The 20,881-nt window shown below is 40.5% G+C and overlaps 1 protein-coding gene across 10 annotated transcripts in view; it reads left to right on the top strand.

Moving 5' to 3' along the window:
• Positions 1–20,881, top strand: part of NAV2 (neuron navigator 2) — a 385,274-nt gene that overhangs the window by 199,822 nt on the left and 164,571 nt on the right. The window contains exon 1 of one of the 10 annotated variants that reach the window (XM_064426227.1): positions 11,851–12,088. The exons of the other annotated variants lie outside the window; for them this stretch is intronic. Within the exon in view, the coding sequence (XP_064282297.1) occupies positions 12,038–12,088 (51 nt within the window). The 5' untranslated portion in view covers positions 11,851–12,037. Of the gene's footprint in view, positions 1–11,850; positions 12,089–20,881 lie in introns of those variants that run through there. 10 annotated transcript variants of the gene reach the window in all.

Here is a 20,881-nt window from a genome sequence, read left to right as displayed (position 1 = left end):
TTTTGTCAGTCACTTGTTAACAATTTCAATTCTTAATTCCCTGAAATGGAAGCCAGACCTTATTTCTCATGTGTGATGTTTTGTTTGTTTTTTCTTTCTTTCTGGTTCATATGCTCATATGCTGGTTCATATGCTTAATCCTCACAGTATTTGGAAAATGAATTGGATCATGGTGGCACAAATGCTGCTTACAGTGATCCCTGGTTGTAATGTGCAGTGAAAAGGGATGAAAGGAAATAGATTGAATTTGAGGTGTATTTTTTGGGTTTTTTGTTTTTTGGTTGTTTTTTTTTTTTTTTTTTGCAAAGACTTTGTAATTGAACATTTCTAGTCTTTTCTGTGGTTCTGCCAGCACACCAGAAGGTCTTTAAAGATCATTGTTCTTCCCAGTCCGCTGATGGATGGACACCTTCTTGGTCTCCTTCATCCCAGGCTCTGCTCCCCCTGGAAGCAGCAGGTGAATGGTGGTGACACAAAGGTGGTTGCTGGAGCTGGTTCAGGATGGGTTTTAGGTGTGTTTTACTGCCCAGGTGAGTGTGAGGCTTCTCAGGTAGGCAGCAAGTGGAGTGCAGGCACCCCTGGCACGAGTAAGAGTCACCCTGGTGCTGTTGGGCTGTGCTCAGAGGATGCTGCAAGGTGAGGGGTTTAGCTGAGCTGGCTCTTAGTGACAGATAAAAGTGGACTGAAATGAACTTATTTAAGGATACATTTGTTGGGCTTGCCCTTTAGATTTAAACCCACTTAACATAAGGGAGCAATATCTGACGGAATGTTTTGGGTGGAGACCAAGCCTGCCATCCCCAGCTCAGGCAGTCTGACCTGCCCTGTTCAATTCAGCCAAAGAGGTCCCTCACTTTTTATTGTTCAGGAATGCTCTGTCACAGAAGGACAATGCATTTCCAAACCATATGAACAGGACACACAATTTTTGGAAGGCATCCTCAGGCAGATGTCTCTTTTTACCTCGGTCTCTTCCCTCCTCTTCTCTTTCCTGTTCTTGGGACTTGGATGAACCAAACCTCATAGTTTCCAAGCACAGATCAGTGCAATGCTGCTTCTTTTGGGCCAAGTGCTTGGAGAATAAACCAAGCAGCATTGATAATATTTATCTGCAGAGCAAAACTAATAATAGCTTGTTCTCAGGTTTGTTTATTTTTCCTACTCACCCTAGTGAAGTGCTGTAACAGTAGCAGCAGATTCTTTTTTTTTTCTTGGTCTGTGATTTGAACTCTGTGTAACTAGGCTAGAGGTTAGAAACTAATCTTGTTTTCAGAGGCTCCTTGCCTCTGAAAATAACATTGTGCTCACAGCTACCACATTTTAGGACATTCAGAGCATAGTTTGACACAATTTTAAAATACCTAAATAGCTTAAAAGCAGTATTAGAATCTCCTCTCTGGGGCATGGCCTGGCACCAGTGAAGAAATATTTAATAAAAATGAGAAATATTTAATTTATTGTAATCAAACAGGTCTGATTCTTTTGTATCTTGCACCTTATGTAATTGCTTGTTATACTAGTTGAATATTAAAGTGAAATGCTAAATTACATCGTCAAACTAAAAGGCAAAGAAGGATCAGATCCCATAAATCTTAATTGGATTTTCTTTTTTTTTTTTTTCTTTAGTTATGATATTAAGGTACACTGAGAACAGGCTAGCAATAATTTTTAGTACTGACATATAAGCTAGACACACAAGTGATAGGAAATGGTGCAAGTAGGCGGGAAAATTGCCTGGTATTCTAACATAACTTTATAACTGAAAACCTGTTAACAGTTTAAGTGAATCCCAGTCAAAATGCTGATGGTATGCTCTTAGACAGGCATCTCAAATTGAGACTGATAACTGAGTTTTCTTAGTAAATGCTAATTATTTCATTCAAGTCAGACTGGGCTGTAGGTCATAGTCTAGATCGGGCCAGTCTGGGGAGCAGATTAAAGTAACATGCACTTCTTTGCCCCATCATAGAAATACAGTCCAATTCTTAGAGTGATTTGAATAGTAATAAAACTCTATTTGACATTTATGGGGTGCAGATGTGCCCTGTTCATTAGTGCAATATAAGGTGAACTCACCAAAATGCTTCTGGTTGTTTACAGTGGGGCATGATGTAGCTTTGTTTTATTTATTCATATTTTCTATTTGTCTCATATTTTGAGATGCAGAAGAATAACAATGCCAGTAAGCCATGGGAGTAATCCTTGTGATAATACGTGGGAAAATAATATTAAAGTAAAAACCTATATTCATAGCTCTGTGGTATTTTACTAATCCATCAAAAACAGAAACCCAGTTTTTTTAGCAAAATTTTTATGTTTATTTTCAAGCAAGTGATAATGCCTTTAGAATACCAGAAGCATTAATTGGACATCAACCCCAGGGACTAGAAAAGGTTTTCTTAGATAAAACTTGTTTTCAGAACCCCTATCTGAGGCAGCTCATAATTTCTCTACCCTTTAGTGGAAGCTATCTCTTTTAAAGTAGCGCAAATATGTTGAGATTTGGCTGCCTGCATCCAGCATTATGAATAAGAATTTGCATTTATATGCAGCCTAGAAGAGTCTTTCAAGATAAATATCAGCATCTTCTTTTTTTTTTTTTTTTTTTTTTTTTTTTTTTTGTTATTACTATTTCTGTTTCTGTCCTCAATTTCAGAGTACAGGGAAAAGTATATAAAAAGTAGCTAAGTAATATCTTTAGTTGGCTTTTAGACTGCTGCAAACTCTTTTGAGCTTGAATGGATCTCAGGTTTTTTCCCCCCTAGGTTGATGATGTGGCAGGATGAAAATTGAAAGAAAAGTTGAAAGCAAGTGGAAAGGATAATATTTGAAATAATAATAAAAAAAAGAGGCAAATTTTAGGAAAAAATGTTTTCCAGTCAATGGACTTAATAGATTATATATGTTAATTATTTTTTTTTATGATCTTGTAGAGTAGGGAGAAACATGAAGTAAGTTAGTTCTTGTCACTTCTGCTATTATCAAACAGTAGTGGAGCAAGAAAAGTTCCAGCTGCCCACAAGTGCAGTGAGCCAAGGGGGAGGCTGGCAGAGGAGGTGAGGGGAGAGCAGCTGGAAGGGAGGTACGAAGGAGCAGAAGGAGCCCAGACAATTGGAGACCTTTTTGCTCTAAAAGGCTGATCTTTTAACATGTTGGAATACTATGGAAGGGTGCACCACAATGTGCTCCACTACACTTTGAAACTCTGTTATTGAACATCTTGTGTGCACGTTTCTACCCCACTTTTATCTTAAGAGTTTGAGGGATTATCAAAGGAGACATGCATTGTTCTCTGTCATTAAGGCTCTAATTATTTAATTCCTTGTATCTTTGTTTTGTAATGTCAAATTAGCGCTGCTCTGGCTGCAGCCTGTCATTTCCTCATGACATGCACAATGAGTGTTATTCTGTGAAAAATTGAAGAATTGGTGCATTCAACTCAACAGACTCTGAGTATGTAGAGGAAGAAGAATTACTTTTTGCTATGTGTGATCATACCAAATAATTGAGCTTTTCACAAGTGTCCCCTGTATTAAAAACAGCAACAAAAAACCTCAAAAGACAACAAACAAGTGTTTCTCAGTTTCTCACTATAGTTTAATTTCTTAGCTCAAGTAGAAGTTTCACTGAGGGTACAGTACTCTTATGGGAACTAAAAATAAATTTTGGTTGGGCTGCTGAATGAAATGTGAATTTATTGAGAGAGAGGAGAGCCTTGTTGGGCATCCAGCTTGGGTACTTGGGCATCCCTAGCAGGGATTTTCCTCTGTTTCCATGGGCCCATTAATTTATAATGTGCGGGCTTTCAAAACCAACTGTTGCTGTGCAGCAGCTGGCAATGTGCCTTGCTCTAGTTAAAAGCCTGCACGAAGAGCTTTTCTTCATCATGTTACCTGCCATTTGGGTAAGAGATGAGATCTACCCCAGCTCTGCTGTCCCCAGTAGTGTTGGTCTCTCACCAGCTCTTCCACAGGAAGAAGCATTTATCATGAAAATACTAGACTGCATTTCATAACCTATGTTTGTATCTCCAGATGGTGCCTTCAGGGAGCTGATTATGGCTGATGACTGAAGGGGGAATGGTGCATTCCTGAAGTCACCTGTGCCTTCAGCGGGGCACACAGAAGGTGGTTCTGTGGGGCTGGCAGCAGCTCCCTCTCTGGGTTGAGCAGGAACAGCAAGGAGAGCTGTGCAGGACTGCCTATGGTGAAATCAGCCTCTGACTCAGAGCCATGCCATGAGCAAAGCATGGAAGCTTTCAAAGCTGGTGCTGTAATAAACAACCAAAAACTAATGGCATGGCCCTTATGATTCCATTAGCATTGTTCCATGCCATTGTCAACAAACTCAAAACAAGCCTGGGCATTATATTTACTTGTTTAGAAATTAAGATGCTGGTTCAGAAGGCAGTGCTGGAAACCTAAGTGTGAGGAGAACAGCAGCATCCAGAAACCTTCTGTGGACACTGGAAATACATATTTGAAATCAAATTAGTTGGGAAGACCTGATTATGGCGCTTCCATCAATAATAGGTTAAAAACTGCAGCTTTTATATATAATAACAGGCAAACTGCTCAATAGATTCAACTCTAAATAGAGCCTTAGGATGGCCTGGGTTGGAAGGGACCTTAAAGATCAGATTCTTACAACCCCTCTGCCCTGAGCAGGGACATCTTTCACCAGACCAGATTGCTCAGAGCCCCATCCAGCCTGGCCTTGGACACTTCCAGGGATGGGGCAGTCACAGCTTGTCTGGGCAACCTCTGCTAGGGTCTCACCACCCTTACAGTAAACAATTCCTTAAAATCCATTCTAAACCTTCTCTCAGTTTGAAGTCATTCCCCTGTGTCATGTAAAAAGTCTCTTTCTATCTGTCTTTTAGCCTCACTTCTGGTACTTGAAGGCCACCCCTAATAAATGCACCCCTAATAAAGTCATTATATATTTCAGTACTTCTGTATTTGTATGCATAAGTAATGTCATAATATAAACTTCAATTCAAATCTGCCACATAGGCTCTTTGGGTCACAGAATTTTGTGCTCTTGAATTAGCAACCACATCATTTAAAAGTGAAGTATAAAGAGTTTGGCAAATGGATCTGATGGATACCAGTTGTTATCAAGTGTTCCAGGTGGCTGATCAAGGCTATGAGTAACAGCTATTTTTTAATTAAATCTTGGTATGTATACTTTTGTGGGACAGGTTTCAGAAGTTATGGTGAGAGATCCTTTGTTAGCACTGAGCAGCTTTGTCTACAGAATAATTGAATCACTTTTTTGTACTATTCTGCATGTGCTTAAGTAGAATTGCTTAGTTATTTTAAATTATTGCTGTTCAGGGTAGTTGGCAAAGACTTGGCAGAAGCAGAGCAAATAACATTTTCCTGTCTGTATTTTAGTCTGTCTATTAAAATAATATGACTGAAGAATTAGTCTCAAATATAGTAAGTCAATCAATTTTTGTTTGATATCAATACTATTATTTTTTATGTGTTGGGAAACTGGGGAAGGGCATGTTGGATCATAGAGCTGTAAGTGTGGGCTGGGATTATGCTCCAATCCAAAGACAACACTGCCCTAAGACTTTTGGAGGAGGACCCATAAGTTTCCTTGGCAAAGATAATCCCTGGATTACTTTCCTTTTCAGACTTTTGGACTGTGGGTCCAGGGTGGTTAGGAGTGATAATTTGAGCACTTGTGTCCCTCAGACCACAGTGTGAATTTATTACTCTCCGTCATCTGGGTGACCTTGTTAATATTGTCAGCATTGCTTAACCAGTCCATATTCAGTGTACTAGTATTTTTATTACTTTATTTATATTTAGTGGCTTTTTTCCCCTAACACATTGTGTTCTGAATCAAGATTTTGATTTTTTTTTTTTTTTTTTTTTTTTTTTTTTGAAATCCCCCAGACCTGGCTTGGGGCACATCTGGGAGAAAGCTTCCAAAAGGGGCCCCCCCAGAAAGCCAACCCACACGGCCCCTCCCCCCAACCAGTTTGGGGAAAATTTCCTTGGAGAGAAGTGGAAATAACTGTTTATTTAACAGGCAAAGCACTACCCAGCAGAAAAAATGAACAATACCAGATGACAAAACTCATTTGCCGCTCTGAAGAGACAACAATTTCAGAAAGTCTCTCCTGTGGGCGGTCACTCTGTTATCAGTCCCTCTGGCTCTGGGAAAGGCTGCCGCCCAGAGCAGGCCCCGCTAGGCCACAAGGGGCAAGCTCTCGGTGCCCCCCGGTCCCAGGCCGGAGCAGGTTCCAACAGTTCCCAGAAAAGGGAAAGAAAAAAACAGTCCAGCAGAAAACTTCTCTGCCTCAGCTATTTAGTTAATAGCTAAATTAACTAAAAAGAAAAGGAGGGCCCAGGTCTGCTCTCTCCATGCCCAGACAACACAGTCCAGCTGAATGTGGAGGAGTGTTGCTTTTAGAGGAGTGAATGCAGTCTCTGATCACAAACTCCGTGCTTCTTCTTCTTCTCACCTTCGCTCTCAGAACCAGTCTTGAAGGCACAGAATATAATATCCAGCATAAACAGAACACACAATTGGAGATAGGGATAGGGATAATCTCACCCTAGGACACCCAGCAATTTCTTGGTGCACTGGTGAGCTGTTGAGTACCAGCAGACTGGGATTTGGGATAGAGCACAGGAATGTTTCCATTACTTGTATATTCCTTGGAATCCTTGACAGCTGCTGTATGTTACATTGGGTTGCTGGCAGGAGTCAGGTGGTAGTAAAGATTTGAGTCTGCCAGAACAGATCTGTGGCTGACTGATACACTTTAATGGGGAACTTAGAAATAACCTTTGATGATAAATAAAACAGCAATAAATGTGATAATTCACTCTGACTTCCTCCATAAAACAGTCCACATGACTTCTGCTGACTTGCTTAGATTTTTTTAAAATTAGTTCATGTTATGATCTCATATTTGCCCTTACTCTTCTCTGACAAATGAAAAGCAGATATTTGGATCTTGTGATCTGCATTTTTCAGTCCTTAAGTAATTCTCACAGCTCCTCTCTGAAGGCTCTCCAAAGGTTCAACCTGTTGAACTGTTTTACACATCCAGCATTAAACCCAGCAGGTGATAAAGCCTGTTCTTATTTGATAAACCCCTGTTCTTATGTGCAAGTATTGCATCACCCCTAAACCAGAGCACAAACCCGGGCATCCTGATGGTACATCATGGCTGTGATGCTCTCTCCAGGTGCACTGAACTCATGGAGAGCCATTTGCTCTGTCACGTTCTTAGGTTCTCCTCCTTACAAGATTGCATTTGCTGCGTTAACACCTTTTTATGGTTCTAGTCATGATGAAATTATAGATGAACTTCTCTTGCTTTGATCTTCCTCTTTTTTTACCATGTACATCTCCCATTACTGATGTATCAACAATAAATTTTGTAGCCCCTTTTAGGGTTTGTTCCAAAAAGTAGGGTTGAAAATTATTCCTGTCACAGTCAAGCTGCTTATTTTTGTAAATATAATATCTCACATATCACATTTTTAAACCTGTTAACTCCTTTTCAGTCCACCAGATGTTTGCTGGGTTGATTTGTTATTATTCTGGTTTTCACCATGCCAGGTGAAGATAAGGCAAGAGCCTCCTCACATAATCACATCTGTGATATCACTTTTGTAAGCTCCTGTGAACTCAGCAGAAAATACCAGTTTTAACAAGACATGTTTTCCAGAGAAAGGATGCTCATTTGCCAGTAATAATACTGTCTGCTTCAGCTGTTCATTAATTGAGTTTCTGTCTCTTTTTGTACTTCTGTCTGGGACTGGTGGGAGGTTGTGACTATCAAGGCCATTTCATTCTCTTTGATCTGGTACCCAGCACCAGCTGTCTCTGTGTCCTCCAGAACCTCCCAACAACTGCCAAAAATCAAGAGTAACCATGTGGGCAGCTCCTTCATTGGGTCCTCTAATCGTGCTACTCAGTGCAAAGCATCTCTTCTGCTGGTTTAGAAAATGTTGAATTCAGAGGCTCCTACTCAACACCATTTTGAGGGCTTTTTTGGAATGAAAATGGTTGAGCATCTGTTATGATTCCATGAGCTAGGCTTCTGTTCTCTCCCACATCATGCTTAGCAAAATACTGTTATTGACAGCTTCAAGATTTCTAGGATGCTTTAAAGATTATAATTTGTAGATATTTCCATGTGTAATGCATGAAAGGAAGACATACGTTATATAGTAAAAAACAAATAAAACTGTAGCTTTTAGTGAACAGAAGATTGTGGTCTTTTTGACCAAAATGCATTGGAATGCAGTAATAAAACTCTCTAATATGCTTTCTTTTCCAGATTAAAAAGAAAAAACAACCCACACCAAAAAAAAAAAAATCCAAAACAACAACAACAAAAAACCCCCAAAAAACAAAACCAAAACCAAAAAACCCCAAACAAATAAACAAACCAAAAAAACAAAAAAAAAAAAACAAAAACCCCAACCCCCCCCCCAAAAAAAACAAACAAAAAAACCAGCAAAATGTTGATGTGTTTAAAAAGCAAAAGTAATGTGTATGTACAGGAGTGTGGCTTTGTTTAATGATGGCAGAGCAAGTTGTTAGCACACATATTTTTCATAGGCAAACAATGAATTATTACTGAACGGATTTCCCCAAGCTTTCTTTATAGTAATGTTGCACGGATGACGACTGTGTGCACTGAGTTCATTCATAATGTCTCCAACACCTGTTTCCTCCTGTTTTTCCAGCAGTTTTATTTGGAAAGCATTGGAATCTGGAAGCATGTCTCATTAGAACATCGGGTTTGCTGGGGACACATGTTTCTGTGTCATTGAAGGCTTGCTAGTGAATAACAAGTGTATTGTTCAGCACTTTAATAGGGAAGTTTAGATGCCCATTAGGGCTGTAAATAATGTCCTTTCCTGAAGGTTCAACTTAATATTGACCCCATGTCATCATGTATGTGTTGCTGAAGATCATAATAAAGGCTTAGAGAGCTTGAATGCTTTATGGTTTTAAAGGATTCAAATACAAGCAAATATCTGGTCCTTGTTCTCTTTTGAAATTGGGCATTGTATGGGAAAGGCATCTCCTGGATCCCTCAGCAAAGCTGGGGCACTGCAACTGGGGAGGAACTCCTGCCGTGATTCTGCCAGGGGGCAAGAGGTCACGCATGGGTTTTACCAGCTTCAGTCCTAACCTTATCTCTTTCACTGTGTTGTGGGAGCCTGAAAGGGAGATAGGAAGATGAAAGGCAGCTCCAAAGTCTTACTTTTTAATGGAAGAAATAAATTCCGGTTACACCTGGCAATGCTATCGGCGAGGCATCTTCATCCCAAATCAAGGCTGGCTTGGGAAAATCCATTAAATAAAAGTATCTAAAAGCAACACAGATTTTAGTTAAGGATATTAATTGGCTTAAAAAGTGATTGGGAGGCAAAGAGCTTACACCTCAGGAGCTTTGCTTTATTAGTATTTCAGGGTGATTACATGTGTCTCTGTCCACATTCAGTGTGCTCTGCTGGCTCAAACAGGGATAAAATGAGGAAATACTCAAGCATGAGCCACACTTTAGTTAAGGTAAAAACAGACAGCAAACTGTGTTCAAAGAAACAAGACTGGCTGACTGAAGAGTTCTTCCATCCATATCTGGTCTTTTAATCTGCTTTTTGTAGCTGGGGCAGTTTGGCTCTACTCTGTTCCCTGGGTCCCAGAAATGGAGTTTTCCCCTGTGATGGTAGATGAAAATCTGCCATTTTCTGAGATCTCTCCTTCGGTTCTTACAGTTCCTGATTTTGGCACTAAGTTGAGTGCTGAATGAAAGTATTTGGCCGTTCAAACTGGCAGAGCAGATCATCCACAACCTTTTAAGAGACTTAGGAAGTGTCTGAGGCAACGCTGACTTGTGCTGCGTGCTGTCTTGGCCCTTTGTACAGGCTGTAATCCTGCAAGTGTAGAGCTCCACTTGTCTCAGTTCCCTTGGTTTTTTGCCTGAAGCTGGTGTGTTTTTTGGAAGCAGAACACCATCATGTCAGGATATTCAGGCAGATGCCAGCAGGTCGATGGGAAGCCCTGGCAATGCTCCCTCTGGACTAGCAGCAGGGAAGGGACAAACTGAAGCTCAGCGAGGAGCGCACCGCAGGCACTTGCAGCTCCTCCAAGGTACTGTGAGTTTCTTAGAAAATCCTTCTGGCATCATACCCAGGCTTCTCCCTCCCAGTGCACGCATTCATTCCCTCATTCATGAGTCTGTCAGCAGGTTTTTGTCTCAGCCTGTGAACCTCCTGAAGACCATACATCTTATTTCAAGCCCTGGAATGGGCTGTGACCTTCTCCTCTTCTGAGTGTTGTAGGAATGACCTTTCAGCAGGGTACTTGCTTACGTAGAGGGCTGGCTGGGAAGATTTGGCTGTGCTAGGGCTTTGGTCCATGTTGGTCTGAAGGAAAAAAGCAAGAGTTCTTTATTCTCAGAAGAGGATTCAGATTTTACTTCTGTGGTTCAAAGGTAACCTGTATGCATAAAGTCTTTGAGTGCTTTCAACATGCAGCTCTTTCTCTGTACGTAGCTATTCAAGCTACCAGACTTGGTAGGGCAATTATTTTTACAGTGCAGGAATATATGATTGTTTGTTTCAATAATTATTCCTTCTTTGTTATCACTTAAAATAATAAACTAGTACAAGAGAACAATTACAGACTGAAAAAATTAAATCTTTAAGTTGTGGAAGCATAACTGTTAAGGAAACAACTTCAGTAAGAAGGCATGTGTGTCTTTTTCTTATGGAAAAGGGTATTTACAGAATTTCAAATGCCAATTTACTGGTTTGTTGTATTTCTTCAGCAACATACTGAGTGGATACATGAAGCAGTCTTGACAGTAAAATCATAAAAAAGGGGAATTTTCAGATAGGAAAGTGATCACTTTGAGTACAATTTGGTCCATTAATTTTTTAAAAAATGGTTCAATATATTTTTACTGGATTATTAAATGATTTAACAATTAGAAAATGATATTAAAATGCTAGTGGGCTCTGGATCCATTACCTGTGGGTTATGCCTGTGGTAATTTCTTGCCTCTTCTCCTGCAGCCAGCAAAGTTCTCTTTATGTGAATCAAAACTTGTATTTGGAGGGAGGGTGCAAAAAGGGTGGCCTGGGGAATTCCTTCAAAGGTATTTTAATTCCCCATATTTCCCTGCCCTTTATCAGGTGTAACACCTTCTGCAGAGCAGAAGGGTGAGGAGTGTGGTTCCCACTGATTTAGTGGTGATTTCACAGGACCTTGGGCAAGAGCAGGCATGAATCCTCCCACAGCCGAGTATCTTGTTTGGGCTGCTTGCCGGGCAAGGTGCTCCAGGGGAACAGGGGAGCTGTTTTCAGAGGGGCGCAAGAGATCACCTATGGAATAGCCTGGCATTTACAGAGATCTTCAACAGCTGTATCTCAAATGTGATGTGGCAAATACTGATATACTGATTATTCTAAACACTCTCCCTATCCTCTTGTTTATGTTCCTGAAGGCAATCTGCGATGCTCCACCTGTTGAATAACTTTTAAGGCAGAATATTCTTCCCTTTCACTCAGGGCAAGCCTCGTCCTTTCCCACCCTACCAGACTTAAGTATAAACCCAGTTTTGAGTGGAAGCAGCTCGGGCCAAATTCAGATACAACACGACAGCTCCATAACCTGTGCTTTTAACAGAGCCAGGCTGTCAAAATGGGAAGAAACCCCTGTAATTCGCAGTTTTGCTTTAAAATGCCCCCGGTACCCTTAAGCATCTCGCAAAAATGCGGCTTGGCGCTCGGTTAATCTCTGTTTTCCAGTGTTTCTGGGCTCAGCTTCCACCGAGTTCCCCGCCTCTGTGCTAAACCCCTCCCCGGGCCGGGCCGGCCGGGCCCGCCGGGGTCACCCCCGCCCCGAGGGGTGCGAGGATCCTCCCCCGGCGCGGAGGGACCGCCCGGGCCCGCGCGTCCCGCCATGGCCGGGCCCGACCCCGCCAGCCGCGGCCGCGGACACGCGCGGGCAGCCCCGGGGCGCGGCAGGTGCCGGCCGGACCATGAGCGTGATGCTGTGGCGCTGGGAGCAGAACAACAGCACCATGAAGCTGGTAAGGACCTCGGGAACGTGCCGGGACTGCCGCTGATCGAGAGAAAATTCCCCTTGCACGGTTCTCATTAGCGAGCAGGGGTACCTAGGGTGGCAGGGCTGGTGCTGGACCGATGTGCTCTCCAAGCGGATGCTCTTTTCTATGGAGTCGCAGCCGGATTTGTTACTTATTAAGTAATATTTTGGGCTTGTTTAGGTCTGCTTGTTGTTTCATCTCTGTAGTTAGGCTCGTTTAAAACTAAGAACAGAATCATCAGTTATGTGTGTAGCTCTCTCCCTCATCTTCATTTATTTACTGTCTTTCTTATCGTTTTCTTCTTGGAAGCAATTTTCTCTCTTTCAGTTTTGCTGGTATCATTTTGTCGCCTGGGAGCATTTGGAGTTTTGTTTGCTCGATAGTTTTTGTTTTTAAATTCTCCCTTCACTTTTCCCTCGTCCCCGTTTCTTTCTTCCCCATTCCTGAAAAGTAAAAAACCCCACTGCACATTGTAAGTATAAAGTGTGTGGCTGCTCCATTCCTGCAGCATAAATCAGCTCAGAAAACCCACATATCTGCCTGTCTGCTTGAATTACTGTCCATACCAAGATATAAACTCTGATCAAAACTTAGACGTATCATCAGCAGCTCTTTTTTTTTAAGCTATTTGATGTAAAGAATCTCAGTACAGTGCTTGTCTAAGATAGCTTTAAATCTGTTTTCTGTGTGTCTCTGGCAGATTATTTAAACAAAGAAAATTACATTTCTATGCAGTTTTTAGAGGAAAGATTTATTTTCCTGAGAAATTTGTAATAAAGCCGCAGGATTTGCAACAGGTCTAATCCTTTAGCCTTTATGTGTGAAAACTCTGTTGAAGTCCGTGTGGGAGTTCCCAGCAGCTCTTCCTATCAGGCTCTGCAATCAAATTTATAGCGCGGCTGGTAATGTAACAATCTCTGATTTTACATATTTTCCTCGCAAGGAATGAGGTGATAAACACGTGTTAGTGAAGGAGCTTTCAGCTCTGGATACAGCAGCAGCCCTTCACATGGATCAGATAGTTTCGGATGTTTCACGCATGAGTAGCCCCTGGAATAATGAATTTGCGAGCTGGCAGTGGAAGTTGGCGGCTTTGTGTGGGGGTTGCCCAAGCCTGGTTCCAGCTGAAGCCAAGTGTTTTGGGAGGGAGGTTAAAGTGAGTCCTTTCTCTCGCTTTTCATATGCAAAGAGCTCTTTAGGAAGCAGAAAGAGTTTATGTACACAGGTGTATTGCAAAGTCTTTGCATATACATTGGCCTTTAAACCCGGCCCCAGTGGGCTAAGCAAGCAGCACCAGCACCTGAGAACTGAGCTATGAATTCAAGCAGAGAAAAGGAGATGTGAGGAATCAAATACTTGGTGGTGTCCAACAAAATCCACGTGATGCTCAGAGTGGAAGAAAAGTACTGGATTTACCCACTTCTTGGGCAGAAGGAGAAAAGATAAAATCCTTCACCCCATACCCTGCTCGTGACCCACATTCCCTGTCAAGCAGCAGACATTTATTGCCCCTGTAATTCGGGAATTGCAGAGGTTTGCCTTGTGGGACCGCCTCCTGCCTGGTGTGGTTTGCTGGGTGCTGTCTCGGGGGACCTGGCAGGATTCTGGCTCAGCTTTGTGCAGAACTCTTCCAGAGGCTTTGGCTAGTCTTGATAAAGTGGATCAAAGAAAGAAAACTTTAAAATTATATATATATATGTGTGTGTGTGTGTATGTATATAGTTTATTTATATATTGATATTTATTTTATATATATAAATATATATATCTTATGTATTTAAGAATTATTTATATATTATTTAGTAATTTCTATCTTTCATTTATATATATATATATATTATTTTTGTACATATATATAAATAATTCTCAGATAAGTGAGTGTCCAAGTAAATACCTCCGACCTTGCCTTTCTGCTTTCTCTCCTCCTCCTTCCTTTGGTCCACTGAGGTTTCTGTGGAAAAAAGAATGAGAAAATGCTTGCCAGTGATTGCTTAGGGTGAGTTTTGTCGGCTACTATGCCGACAAAAGTCAGATATGTTCTGCTGAGTTTTGGGTGGTGATGGCAGAAATCGATTGGCGGTTGAAATTGTAAGATTCAGAGTATGGAAACAGGGTTTTTTTCAGGTTTGTAATAAAGGACTTTTCAGGCAGCAGGATCTATCTGTCTGGTGTTACCACAAAATCCCCAAATATCAGATCCTGCAAGACTTAGATAAGTTCATAAAAATTGTGATGTTGCCATAAGTGTGCAACGTGGAATAAGTATTTAACTCTGCTGAAACTCTGTGTTGGTAACTCTTTTTTCATAATACTATCCTTGAATAATTTTGGGGGATGGTGGCCTAATTTTTTTCACACACTATACAATCCATTCAGCTGCCATCTTGTCGTCTTGAATTAGCTGCAAAATACAAGGTTGCTTTCATCGTTGGTATGTTTACTGGGCAGTCATGTCAGGTCTCTTGCCAGTCTCTCTGGAGCATATTGATGTTATTTCTGGACATTCAGAGGAGTGGCCAGACAGTAAGCAAGATCATTTTCTTGCTGAATAGACTATGTCGACTTGCTAAGGTGTTGCCAACTCATGGGAGAAAAACAATGAATTGTGTAGCTTGCTCCTATTTGTCCTGAGTGACTTGTGCCCAGCTGATAAACGAAAGTATTTTGACCTCAGAGTTCCTTATTCCTGGGTTTCTAAAAACAAATGTTTAATTTCGATTTTATTTCCATTTTACATTTGAGACTAACAATATTTCAGGGTAGATCACTCTTTCTTTTTAACTGTTCTGAGTCAGCTTCACACCTTAATGCAAACACCTTTTTCTAATGTAATCAAAACAAGGATCGTTCCCACTCACTGTTTTATGGCTTTAAGAATTCACAAGAGGTCGTAAAAAGCATGTGATCCTGTTTCTTTCTGCCAAGTTTGAATTGCCCCGTACATATCCTACAAGCCCTCAGCCTTGAAGCGTGTGTATACAACGCATACAAATATGAGAATGCTGCAGCCTTTTATGAGGTTTTTCCTGCTATTGTATCAGTAAAAACATGTTAACTAACCTGTCAGTATGTTACTCGCAGTAGAGAACCTTTCCAAGTTAGGCTTTCTTTTGTGTGTGGTTGGTTTGTGTTAGATTGGAGGTCTTGGTTTTTTGGGTTTTTTTTTTGTTTGTTTGTTTGTTTGTTTTGTTTTCTTGGTGGGTTTTTTGGGGGGAGGGTTGGATTTGTTTGGTTTGGGTTTTGTGTGTGTGTGTTTGTTTGGTTTTTTGAGCTCGTAAGAAACTAATGAATGAAAACCTTATGTATGTGTTCTCAAGATGATACATTCTGTGTCTGACATGGTGTAATAAATGACCCCAAGGTAAACCTGTATTGAAAGATTGTTTCTTTGAATGGAGTAAAGTAAATTTGACTGAAGAGCCACAGTAATGTCAGCAGAGGCTGTAGCATTTTATTTTGAAATATAACAGTGTTTCAAAAACAGGTTTTAGATGCACCAAAATTTAAGCTTTTTAGGTTTTTATTTAATGAAGTTTATTTGTAACTTTTGTAGCTTTTGTCTTTTCTCATTTGAGATCAGACTTATGGATTATACAGAGCTGGAGAAAACTGAAGGCTGCTCAGCTTTCACTGTCACCTTTATTCTTTCTGTTTTCAATTTTTAAAATTTGAATGGTACTTACTATTAAGCAGTATAATTCTTTCATTACTTTTCTCTCTCCATAATTATTTTCTGCTTCAATTTTAAAATGTTGAATAACATGAGAGAAAAAAAAAGATGCATGTGTTTGCATAAGCACTTTATATTTGTGCTGTAACCTTTGAGCAGGACCAAATTCTTATTTCCACAGCAGCTGACAGGCTCTGGGTGTGGAAGCCCCTCAGTGTTCCTATCCTTGCCCTTGCTCCATAGGAGACCCTGAGATCCAAGGAGCAGGAGAATCGCTCCTGCTGGAGGTCAGGAGGTGCAGGAGGAGATGGACCATGTCCATATGGGCTAGGGAAGAAGGAACGACTCCTGCTCTGCACCACCCCAACCCTGTGCCAGGGTGAGTGGTGCCAGCTGGATCAACACCTGAGGTTTGCACAAGTTTACAGGCCCTAAGCTGGGTAAACCATTGGATTTTAAAAACATGTTCATGCAAAAACAGCGGGGAAAAAAGTTATCCTTGTAAAATAGTGAGCTAATTCAAAATTTTCTCTGTGAAGAGAGTGTTAAAAGGTTTATGTCTATGTGTATAATTTCAGTCCTGGTTTACATATGACTTCTACTAAACATTTCCCTTTAATTCTCTTATCTTTATGTGCCTTCTGGGCTGATGTGGGGCATACAGCAAAGGGGACTTACTTATTTGGAAGAAACACTTCATTCTGGAAGAGATTTTCAAGTGCTTAACTTAAAAACTGAGCGGGAAGAATTGACTGGGCTGATAAGAGATTTGTAAAGTTATGATATGACAGGCCTATTTTTACTAGCTGACTTAGCAATTCTTTTCATTAAGTAGGGGAAAAAATTCCTTCAGTTCCCTAAGCTTTTGCCATCTGTGTTAGTGCTTATAAGCAGTTTATTGGAAAAATCATAGCATTATCTTGCAGCTGACTATTGACTTGGTGTTGGAATCGGATCATAGCCTGTTACCCACCTTTTCCAAGCCAAAAAGTGTGGAACTTTAGCCCGCTGTTAGATGTCTAGATCGAAGGCTTAGTTGTTGGCACTCTACAGAGATTAAAATAAATAGCAAAGTATAATTCAGTGTTTCTTAGGTTAGGATATGTCTGAAAAATGCTGTTGCATGTAATCATACATTCCCCAAACTTCTGTTTAATCACACAGCTAAGGAAATATTCTTTTGACACAGGAGCCTGTGAGCGGACAGTGTGTTGTTGCAAGAGTACACCCCGCTTTTTCCGAGGATCAGTCAGGGAGAGGACAGCACATCTGTGACCTGCAGCATCATAAGGCTGTGAAAAGGCAGACCTGTTCCTGACAGGTGTCAGTAGAGATAAGGAGGTGTGAAAGCAGTGAAACTATCAGGAGGCAGGTGAAACCTCACCCACAATCCCACACAGGTGTAGGATCATTTACAAAAGATCAGTGCAAAGGAAAAAAAGGGTTCTTGGGTTGACCATGACAGAGAAAAATCTGTTTTCTTGGCACTCCTAACAAGGGAAAAAAAAAAAGGGGGGGGGGGGGGGGGCAATGTGGGCATATGAGTATTCTCTGTAAAGACATCAAAGTACAGCAGGGTGCTTCTAATCACCACAGCAGGGACTGAAACAGGCTCTTTTTCAAGGAGGGAAGGCTCCACACACCTTCTAGGAGTGACTTGGATCATTTATGATAGCACTTGTATCACACAATTAAATTCCCAGATACAAATACTGTGTGTGTGCATACACATGTCAGGGTCCCAGCACAGTGTGTATTTTTTCTGTACAATACACATAGATATTTAAGTATTATAAAAATCTAAATATCTTAAATTGTATTAGTTATTTAAGGAGTTGATATCATTACAGAAATCAAAGTAAGTTGAAAACAAACACATGGAAATTACTTAATGTGCGTATTCATATGTCTGTATCACAAGATAAATAAATGCTGTATTATAACTGCTTTGTTACAAACTATCCATGTTACATTTCAATGCAGATATAATTTGAAAAATCCTTACATAAGGAGTTTCAGAAATGCAAATCTAAAAATATATGTAGATGCTGTATGTTTCTCGGTTTAGGCTTTCTGAAATATTCCAGATTAATACGTTCGTCTTAATTTAGAATACAGGTGTAGAGGTTTGGGCCTCATTTAATTCTGTGCTGGTATTATGGCAGTAAACAGACTGGAAAGGGATTTGAGGTAGGTGATCCTTCAAAAAGCATTCCTGTTCTGGTACAGGATGCATTTTGGGATTGCAGCTTGATTTTGGTTTATTTACTTCTTTCCTTCATAGGACACTGAGGAATGATTAAAAATTCCATACACCTTTCTAAAAGCCTTACTATTTCTTTTACTCCCCGTTGTATGTGCTTTTTTGCAAAGTCTTGCTCTGCAGTGATCTTATCCCACATAGGGATAAATGCAGATGGTATTTAATAGCATGTGAGAATGAGCGTTTATTGTTTTAATCAATGTCAGATTTTACTGTTACAGTGTTCTGATTAGTGTAACAATTTCACCATTTCCATGGCTATAAAATCTGAAAACCACTTGGCTTGCAGTCTCTTGTTCTTGGTGGAAAAATGCCCCTGATTCTCCTTCAGCCTCATCTGCTCTGACTCTCGCAGCCTGTTTGTGTGCTTTTTGGGGATGTTGCCAGCACGTCTGCTGGCTGCTCTGTTCCTTCTCCTCAGTGTCCTGGGCAAAGAACTTACTATGAAGTTCAAATAAACATAATTCTAAGAGTTTTCTTTCACAAGACTTTCTCCTAATTTCCAAGGTAATTTTCTGTACCATTTCTGGTCTGAATTCTTCCTTCTTGATCACAGGTGGCAAGAATGAGATTAGATGTTTCAGGTGAAGTCTTCCCAGGGCATTACACGTTGCACAAGGGCTTTAATATATCTTTAATTTAAAAATTTTGCATGTGAGTAAGGATTAAGTCTCTCATGCGACCACTACTTGCCTTCTTTCATTAGCAGATAGTTCATGATTAGGGCCATCGCGGTGAGGTTGTGACTGCTCAGATGTTTTCTCTGTTACCTTTCTGTCTGAAAAGTCTTATTTCAAATACACTTGTTTATTGTCGTAGTGGATCTGCTTTTTTATTTTGAAATGACAAACATAAATTCTTTATAGATTATCTGTGCAGCTGCTAATTTTATTATAACCATCCTAATCTTGTTGTCTAATAATCACGACCCTACAGAATTTTTATCAGGGTGAGTACTGTTAAAGTGAAGGAGAGAGGATGATTTTGGTGGGGAAAGGTTTAATGAGGCTTCTGAAGTAAGCAATAGTTGTATATCTCTTTTTTTTTCATCAGTATCTTTTACAATGAAGCACTAGAAAGCTTCTAGAGACTCCTGAGTATCCTGTTTCAAGTGGTGGTGTCAGAGTTCTGGCATCTCACCCTTGTGCCCACACTGGAATGTGATAATGATCACCTGTGAAACAGTTGGGCATTGTAAGGCACGGATTTTCTCTCTGCTCTGCATCCAGAGATTTGCCTTAACAAATCTTTGGAGGTTTTTTCTTAATGACCAAAATGCAGGTAAATAATCTGCGATCAGGATTCCATACCAGTGGATTCAGTACAGAGCATGAGACCAGCACTTCCAAAGGCTCACCTGACTGTGGCTTGGTTTTGGCAGAGACTTCCAAAACCACACAGATGTTATTTTCTTCTCTTGTGATACATGCCTTAGTATTCAGAAGGTAGAAATATTTGTTGTTTGATTTTGGTTTAAGACATTGCAGTGAAGCATTTACATTAGGAGAGGGTCCACAATACAGGATACTGGGATTGATGAGGATGAAATGCCTGTAGGGAGCAAATAGTCTGTTCTGGTCTTCTGTAGAAACATTGTTGTGACTAAATATGGGTTTAAGAGGCAAATTTGTGCCCTTTTGAAAAACTTTATTTAAATTTTGAGTGGATTGCCTACATTGATTTACTGAGATTACAGACAAGTTGTGTGAGGAGTTGCTGAAACTTAAGTGGCAACTCTTGTTCTGGAGGTGTGTAGTATAAGCATGTCTAAGAATTATTACCTAGATAAGACAAGGAGTGGGAGGGGTGACAGACATAGAGAGATTTACTCAGTGCTGAAAAAGTCCTTTTCAAGGCATAAAAGGAAACACACTTGCCACTCTGGGTACCTTAGTCTCTTGTAAATATGATTTTTTTCATGTGTCATTTCAACACCCTGTGTTTAAAATATTGCATTTATTCACTGGTTGGCTTTTTCCTATGTTGAGAGAGAACGGATATATTTCATTAGGTTCCTTGCCCTCACATCCACATCCAGTTCTATCTCCGTCCCCATATAACCTGTCCTTAACTGATTAACAGCTCCAGCACAGAATGGCCCTTGCTGCCAGGGGAGGAAGCCATCAGGTTTCTCACTTCCTTTAATGCATTTGTATTGTGGGGTATTTGATTTTTCCATCTGGGGTCGGCAAGTGCCATGCCAAATGCCATTTCTACTCAGCAAGGCTGAAGATTATGTGTGTGCTCTCGGGGAAAGGCGTGTGGTGGGTGCTGATGGGAGAAGCTGAAATCATTGATTTGGGAGAAGCAAGCATAAAGGTACTACTGATTGTTGGGTCATTCTGGGACCCGTTCTCATAAGGCCAGGTGATGTCCCCATGATCTGTGGGCCTTGGGAGATTTTGCTGCCCTGCAATGGAGATCACATCCTCCCTTGGTGTACTGTGGGTGTAAGGTGACTCCACCAAGCAGGCAAGAAATTTCATACAGTCTTGAGTGGGTGCTTGGGAGGCCTTCCTGTAATATTATACACTTGGTACACAAATAGAAGTACACAGAAATATACTTTGGGTCTCTTTGAGCTAAAGAGAAAATGCTTAATAAAAATGCTTAATAATTTAGTTTGTACTCAGAGGTAAAACAGTACCTTTAATCCAAAGGTACTGCATGAAAGCAATGGCTTACTTTTTATGATGTACTTAATGTTAGGCTGACTATTCATCCACAAGCAAATATTTTTGTTTGATGAAATAAAAATCCTTTAATGTCATTTTGAAGGCAGAGTGATTGGCTATGTGTGTTAAACAATAATGTGAATGGGGCCATGTGTTGGGTTCAATTTGGT

This window comes from Passer domesticus, chromosome 6 (assembly GCF_036417665.1).
Source record: "Passer domesticus isolate bPasDom1 chromosome 6, bPasDom1.hap1, whole genome shotgun sequence".
NCBI lineage: Eukaryota > Metazoa > Chordata > Aves > Passeriformes > Passeridae > Passer > Passer domesticus.
Note: the sequence above shows the minus strand (reverse complement) of the source record. Positions and strands in the feature narration are given on the sequence as shown.